Source organism: Leuciscus leuciscus, assembly GCF_965113295.1.
Source record: "Leuciscus leuciscus genome assembly, chromosome: 24".
NCBI classification, from domain to species: domain Eukaryota; kingdom Metazoa; phylum Chordata; class Actinopteri; order Cypriniformes; family Leuciscidae; genus Leuciscus; species Leuciscus leuciscus.
Window position 1 is genome coordinate 31064625 of NC_138723.1, and position 8881 is coordinate 31073505.

At 37.8% G+C, this 8881-nt stretch overlaps 1 protein-coding gene across 1 annotated transcript in view; it reads left to right on the forward strand.

The window, feature by feature from the left end:
* Window positions 1-8626, forward strand: part of bmpr1bb (bone morphogenetic protein receptor, type IBb) — a 113971-nt gene extending 105345 nt beyond the window's left edge. Inside the window, 7 exon segments of the mRNA XM_082158670.1 lie at window positions 679-724; window positions 727-764; window positions 766-871; window positions 1943-2240; window positions 5246-5421; window positions 5820-5950; window positions 7943-8626. Of these exon segments, the coding sequence (XP_082014796.1) occupies window positions 679-724; window positions 727-764; window positions 766-871; window positions 1943-2240; window positions 5246-5421; window positions 5820-5950; window positions 7943-8068 (921 nt within the window). The 3' untranslated portion in view covers window positions 8069-8626.
* Window positions 8627-8881: the final 255 nt, after the last annotated feature.

Sequence of the window (8881 nt, forward strand, 5' to 3'; positions counted from 1 at the left end):
CAGCTCATTTGTGCGCCCATGGGTGTGCTGGTCTGAGAACGAGTGTGTGTTCAGGAGCATTGGGAGCGTTGCTATTTTGAGGAACTGAAATAGACTGAGACCAACTGAGACCTGCTCTAAAGTCAATGGCGCAGTGTTTTTTGATGTTTTGTTATTTAAAGAGCGCATCAGTAATGTGTGCCTATAGGGGGGTCCACAACGCACACACACTCTGCTTATTACACACACACACACACACACACACACACACACACACACACACACACACACACACACACACACACACACACACACAGAGCTTTAATCTCACGCGCGAGCAGATCTGTTTCCTCACTAGACAAGTGTTCAGTCTTTCCTCTTGCTAATTCCTCCATGTAAATAGCGAATCCGTCATGGCGCGAGCCCAACTGGCTTTTAAAGGGAATGGGAGATGAGACTCTGATTGGTTTATTTGACGTTACGCCCAAAACACACTCATTACTCATTAAGAGAATAGAGACGACCCTTTTAGACCATGCGCCGGAGCACCGACCATTTTCCCCGTCGTTAAACTAGCAAAAGTGGATTCGGACGCCCTAAGTGCACTTGTTCTTTAGGCCATGAGCTCAGATTGTTAAAACAGGACCCCATGTCTTTTGGTCTTCTGTTAACGTGTTTCTCTCCGTGATCTGGTCACAGGTGCAGCGAACCATCGCCAAGCAGATCCAGATGGTGAAGCAGATCGGGAAGGCCGGTACGGAGAGGTGTGGATGGGCCGGTGGAGGGGGCGAACGAGTCGCTGTCAAGGTCTTCTTCACCACAGAAGAGGCCAGCTGGTTCAGGGAGACCGAGATCTACCAGACCGTCCTGATGAGACACGAGAACATACTGGGTACGACACATCACATCACACACACACACACACACACACACACACACACACACACACACACACACACACACACACACATATATGATATACACTACCGGTCAAAAGTTTGGGATCTGTATGATTTTTTTTATATTTTTTAAATAAGTCTCTTCTGCTCAACAAGGCTGCATTTATTTCATAATTTAAAAAAAAGTAATATTGTGAAATATTATTATAAAAAAATAAAAATAAAAATCTATTTATTTATTCCTCCTGAGACCCAGAAAAAAATGTTTTTGGAATTTACTTTTTTTTTCTCATGTCATCACATTGTTTAAAGCATAAACAAAAAATGGTAAAAAAATAAAATGACAAGAAATTATATGTATAGGCAAAAACAATGGGATTTTTTTCCGGTCACCAATACATTTTAGGGTTTCAGGATTTTTTTTTTTTAACCAAAATTTGTATAAAGATGATTCTCAACTACGTTATGAAAGATATAATGGAATGAATTGATACACCATTTTACTTTATGCAATATGTGGGTAAAATGGCCATAAATTAATATTCCCATTCAATGCAATGTATCTATACACTGTATCTAATTTGCACATTATTGTGTTCTTGGAGCAACATTTAATGAAAAAAGGAGAGGGGTCGGGATTAAAGGGTCTATTAAAGACCAAGGAGAAGTTGTTTTCATGGTGAAACCTCCAAACATTTGGTGTCTCTGAAAAGCCCTGAATGATTGTGCTCTTTACAGGACACCCAGGTCATGTGACATGTGACATGTATGATGTCAGAGAAATTCACTAAAATATAATGTCCACTACAGTGGACAACAGTCTATTCCTGGGTCCCAGGTATAACAGTGTGTATATATATATGTGTGTGTGTGTGTGTGTGTGTGATATCACACTGTTTAATAAATTATTTCGTGTTGTTGTTCTCAACAATCTTGTTCTATTGTACCGATTTATTAGAATTTTTAGCATTCATAACAAATATACAGAAAATCCACTTTTGTTGCATGGAATAAAATAACCGTTAATGGAAATTAAATGCAATATTTACCCAAATTCCCGTCAGGATTCATCGCGGCGGATATTAAAGGCACAGGCTCGTGGACGCAGCTGTATCTGATCACAGACTATCACGAGAACGGCTCGCTGTACGACTACCTCAAATCCACCACGCTGGACACCAAAGCTCTTCTGCGCTTGGCGTACTCGGCAGTCTCGGGCCTCTGCCACCTTCACACCGAGATCTTCGGCACGCAGGGCAAACCGGCCATCGCTCACCGAGACCTGAAGAGCAAAAACATCCTGGTGAAGAAGAACGGCACGTGCTGCATCGCTGACCTGGGGCTCGCCGTCAAATTCATCAGGTGACGCACACTATACATCTGTCTTTTATATCACCCATCAGATCACTTATCAGTGGAACATTTACATTAAAAAATGGTTAAAGAATTGTTTTCTTATATATATATATATATATATATATATATATATATATATATATACAGTACAGGCCAAAAGTTTGGACACATTACTATTTTTAATGTTTTTGAAAGAAGTTTCTTCTGCTCATCAAGCCTGCATTTATTTGATCAAAAATACAGACAAAAAAATGTAATATTGTGATATATTATTACAATTTAAAAGAATTGGTTTTCAATTTATTCTACTTTAAATTATCATTTATATCTGTGATCAAAGCTGAATTTTCAGGATCATTACTCCAGTCTATCACATGATCCTTTAGAAATCATTCTAATATTCTGATTTATTATGAGTGTTGGACACAGTTCTGCTGCTTAATATTTTTTCAGAACCTGTGATACTTTTTTTAGGATACTTTGATGAATAAAAAGTAAAAAAAAGAAAGAAAAAAAAAAGAAGCAAATGTTTTAAAAATAGAAATCTTTTGTAACAACAATATCCACGACTGGTCAGTAATTTGGGGTCAGTATATATATATATATTTTTTTTAAATAAATCAATACTTTTATTCAGCAAGGATGTGTTAAATTGATAAAAAGTGATAGTAAAGAAGATTTATATTATTAGAAAATATTTTTTTATTTTGAATAAATGCAGTTCTTTTTAACCTTTTATTCATCAAATATAATAGACAGCAGAACTGTGTCCAACACTCATAATAAATCAGAATATTAGAATGATTTCTAAAGGATCATGTGATAGACTGGAGGAATGATGCTGAAAATTCAGCTTTGATCACAGAAATAAATGATCATTTAAAGTAGAATAAATTGAAAAGCAATTATTTTACATTGTAATAATATATCACAATATTACATTTTTTGTGTGTATTTTTGATCAAATAAATGCAGGCTTGATGAGCAGAAGAAACTTCTTTCAAAAACATTAAAAATAGTAATGTGTCCAAACTTTTGGCCTGTACTGTATGTATGTGTATATATACAGTCGAGCCCAGAATTAATCATACCCCTGGTAAATATGATAAAAGATGGCTGTAAAAAATAAATCTGCATCGTTTATCCTTTTGATCTTTCATTCAAAAAATTGGCAAAATTCTAACCTTTCATTGAAGTAAAAGAATTGAGAGTGGGGGGAAATCACATTATAAAATAAATGTTTTTCTCCAAAACACGTTGGCCACAATTATTGATACCCTTTTATTAAATACCTTTTTGCAATCTCCTTTTGCCAAGATAACAGCTCTGAGTCTTCTCCTATAATGCCTGATGAGTTTGGAGAACACCTGACAAGAGATCAGAGACCATTCCTCCACACAGAATCTCTCCAGATCCTTCAGATTCCCAGATCCATGTTGGTGCTTCTCCTCTTCAGTTCAGCCCACTCATCAGGTCAGGGGACTGAGACGGTCATGGCAGAAGCTTCATTTTGTGCTCCACAACAAATTTTTGTTTTGATTTTGATGTTTGTTTTGGATCGTTGTCCTGATGGAAGATCCAACCACGGCCCATTATAAGATTTCTAGCAGAAGGCATCAGGTTTTGATTTTTTATCTGTTGATATTTGATAGAATCCACAATGCCATGTATCTGAACAAGAAGTCCAGGACCTCCAGCAGAAAAATATGCCCACAACATTAAAGATCCAACAGTATATTAAATTGTACACATGGGGTACTTTTTATCCTTGTGTTCACCAAACCCATCTAGTGTGTTTGCTGCCAAAAAGCTCTTTTTTTAGTTTGATCTGACCACAGAACCCTGTGCCGTCTGAAGATCCAGTCGTGTCTGACCACTGAATATGCTGGAGTTTGTTCTTGGAGGAGCGAGGAGCATTTTTCTTGAGTAATCTCTGCAATTCTCCATCTGTGATCCTTGGAGAGTCTTTGGCCACTCAAACTTTCATACTCGCCGTGCATTAAGACAGTATAGACACACGTCCTTTTCCTGGCAGATTCATAACATCTTTAGTTGGTTATAACTTCTTAATTATTGCCCTGATGGTCAAAATGGGAATTTTCAATTCTTTAGCTATTGTCTTACAGCCACTTTCTAGTTTGTGATGCTCAACAATCTTTTGCTACGCATCAGAACTATATTCTTTAGTTTTACTCATTGTGATGGATGATTAAGGGAATTTGGCCTTTGTGTTTCCTCATATTTAAACTCCTGTGAAACACGAAGTCATAGCTGGACAATTTCATGTTCCTAGTCACCCTGGTGTGCTGAAAAAGGTAAATATTAATGGGAATATACTTCAGAGATATTTTATTCATAAAAAATTCTAGGGGTATGAATAATTGTGGCCAACGTGTTTTGGAGAAAAACATTTATTTTATAATGTGATTTCCCCCCATTTTCAATTCTTTTACTTCAATGAAAGGTTAGATTTTTGCCAATTTTTTGAATGAAAGATCAAAAGGATAAACGATGCAGATTTATTTTTTACAGCCATTTTTTATCATATTTACCAGGGGTATGATTAATTCTGGGCTCGACTGTATATATTTATATATATATTTAAATATATATTTTATATAGTATGTATACTCTCTCTACATGTTTTTTTAGAAAACATTTTTTATTTATGTGTAAATTTGGAAGTATCATATCAGTTATCAACCATAACTTAAAAAAAATTATTATCACAGAATTGTTTACAGAAAAGAAGAATTTACAGAATTATTTATATTATTTATTATTAATAATTTATTATTGTTTATTATTGGAAAAAAGTATATATATATATAATTTTTTTTATTATTAATTACATATGGCAAAATAAACAAAAACAAATTGTAATCTCATGGTTGTCAACACTGATGTAGCCACAGTAAAATATGTTGCATATCAAACACAGTTGTATTGTGCAGGAGCCGTCAGACTGATGATGTCAGACGTTTAACTGGCTGGTGTTGATGTGTTCTCAGTGACACTAATGAAGTGGACATCCCGCCCAACACACGGGTCGGCACCAAACGCTACATGCCTCCTGAGGTCCTGGACGAGAGCTTGAACCGATGCCATTTCCAGTCCTACATCATGGCCGACATGTACAGCTTCGGCCTGATCCTGTGGGAGATGGCCAGGAGATGTGTGTCCGGGGGTGAGTTCAGCACACACACACACACACACACACACACACACACACACACACACTCAACGCATTGAGAAATCTAATATTCAGCAGTACGACTGCACGATTAATCGTATTTTACATGATATTGCACTTAAACCGATTTGGCTTTTCGCGATTTTGAAATCGCAACCGAGTTAAGCTGCGCTGTGATTGGTCAGCAGAAATGGACCGTCATTTTAGAGGTGGAGCAAGTTATGATGTTTTTATCATGAACAGGATATTTGTTTCCTTTGATTAATGTATCTGTAAGACTCATTCATGACACAGTAGGTGCTCAGTAGGAACATTCATGTTGATTTCATCTCAAATGTTGCTATTCCAACATGTTTTTAATCCTCATCCTCGTGGTTGATGTTGTCCTGCAGGGATTGTGGAGGAATATCAGCTGCCGTATCATGATCTGGTGCCGACAGACCCGTCCTACGAGGACATGAGGGAGGTGGTGTGTATCAAGAGACAGAGACCCTCGTTTGCAAACCGCTGGAGCAGCGATGAGGTACAAAGTTTCCCTTCTTAACCCTCTAAATTCACAGCATGATCAAAACTTTGCTGATAAACCCATCACACTTAATCTCCTACATGCCTTACCCGACTTGGACTTTATCCGACTTGGATTTAACCAGAGTTTACTTGACTTGGATATAATTCGACTTGGATATAATTCGACTTGGACTTCTCCCGACTTGGACTTCTCCCGACTTGGATTTAACCCGACTTTACTTGACTTGGATATAATTTGACTTGGACTTAACCCGACTTGGTCTTATTCTGACTTGGACTTAACCCGACTTGGTCTTATTCTGACTTGGACTTAACCCGACTTGGACTTATTCTGACTCGGACTTAACCCGACTTGGTCTTATTCTGACTTGGACTTAATCCGACTTGGTCTTATTCTGACTTGGACTTAACCCGACTTGGACTTATTCTGACTCGGACTTAACCCGACTTGGTCTTATTCTGACTTGGACTTAACCCGACTTGGTCTTATTCTGACTTGGACTTAACCCGACTTGGATTTAACCCGACTTTACTTGACTTGGATATAATTCGACTTGGACTTAACCCGACTTGGACTTATTCTGACTCGGACTTAACCCGACTTGGTCTTATTCTGACTCGGACTTAACCCGACTTGGTCTTATTCTGACTTGGACTTAACCCGACTTGGTCTTATTCTGACTCGGACTTAACCCGACTTGGTCTTATTCTGACTCGGACTTATCCCGACTTGGTCTTATTCTGACTCGGACTTAACCCGACTTGGTCTTATTCTGACTTGGACTTAACCCGACTTGGTCTTATTCTGACTTGGACTTAACCCGACTTGGTCTTATTCTGACTCGGACTTAACCCGACTTGGTCTTATTCTGACTCGGACTTAACCCGACTTGGTCTTATTCTGACTTGGACTTAACCCGACTTGGATTTAACCCGACTTTACTTGACTTGGATATAATTTGACTTGGACTTAACCCGACTTGGTCTTATTCTGACTCGGACTTAACCCGACTTGGTCTTATTCTGACTTGGACTTAACCCGACTTGGTCTTATTCTGACTTGGACTTAACCCGACTTGGTCTTATTCTGACTTGGACTTCACTCAACTTGGACTTCTCCCAATTTGGACTTCTCCCAACTTGGACTTCACTCAACTTGGACTTCTCCCAATTTGGACGTCTCCTGATTTGGACTAATCCCGATTCGGACTTATCCTGAACTGGACTAATCCCGACTTCATCCGAGGGCTGCCGCTTCCACTCCAGCAATGACTGCCGCTTCAGTATTTTGATTCAAGATTATGACGCACAAATGTCAACTAGATTGCTCTTTAACGAGCACCAATTAACTGATCTTACCTTAGTAGGCTTACAAATGCATTAAACTCCTTTCTAAGCCTATTCCAAATTAGTGTTTTTCCAGCAATTTTTCATTTGTGTCAAATGTCCTTTTTGATTTTTATTATATTTACTCAACCTTTCCTTTTTGTTTTGTTTTGTTGGTTTAGTCAACTTTTAATTGACTACTTGAAGGTTTGATTACAATGTAGGGTGGGGCTTGGATGGTTGTGGTTTGCTATTGGCTGATCTCATGTGAGTGACAGGTTGCCCCGCCCACATCATCAGAGAAGAGAAGAGATCCTGCAAGAGGAAGATATTCTGATTCAAGATAACCAGGAACATGAATTTAACACAATAATGATGTGCACCGATAAATCGTTTATAATAAATATCAATATTCCAATCAAATGAAAAAATCAATTTACATTTAATGGTTAACTTTCCTGCAAAATTGCTGGAATCAATCAGCAACAGTTTCCAACTACGAAACTCTAAAATACAAACACAGGCCTTCATAATGACTATTTTAGTTTGAAAGTACACTTATTGTCTACCTCAATCATTTCAAAACAAATTCTGTTGTATAAAGCACTGTATCACTAATCTTGCCGTGTGTGTGTGTGTGTGTGTGTGTGTGTGTGTCCAGTGTCTGAGGCTGATGGGTAAACTGATGACCGAGTGTTGGGCTCACAATCCGGCGTCCCGTCTGACCGCCCTGCGCGTGAAGAAGACGCTCGCCAAGATGTCCGAGTCTCAGGACATTAAACTGTGACATTGAGAGTCTGAGGAGACGCTGGATAAGGGGATTTATCCTGCTTTCTGTGAAAGCTCCCGGAGACGAGTGGACAATCCTTCAGATAAACTCACTGACCATCCAACACAATCAGCCACAAACACACTACATCTGTAACTCAGTCTTTAAATATTCATGAAGGCTTTTTTATGACGACAAAACAAACCTAATTATTCCGTAAAAATGCATTTTCAAACGTTCACCCTGAACAGCGTCCGACATTGAACATGAAACTCTCTCATCATATTCTCCAGAAGACAAACGTCCAGCACCAGGTTTTACCGTCCAATCGTTTCATCACTCAATTACGTCCTTGTAAAATATGAATGTAAATATTGAATGTCATGAGTTACGGAGAAAAAATGTTTTCTTTCATCACGTGAACATTTGTACAGGATGTTTTGTTTTTATGTTGACTTGTGCCTTATTTAACACACATGTAAAAGTTTAATATTTGATAGTTCTGTGTAAATGGAGTGAAAAATAAATGTACGTGTTTAACATTCCCCTCCTTTAATAAAGTGAATTCAAATCTGATTTCAAGTTTTTTTCTTATATGAAGCAAAAAATTTTGCTTGAATTATAACTATTTCTTAAACTCTAGTAACAATGTAGATTTGTACATGACACATAATAACACCACTGATCAATTCACCCGACTTGGATTTCAAGAGTTAAAAATAATGTTAATTCTAATGATATTCATGGTGGTAATTTACAGGAAATTAGAGGTTACACTAAATCAAATGGAGTTTTAGTGCCCCCTAGTGGACAGTGTATTGCAGACGTTAT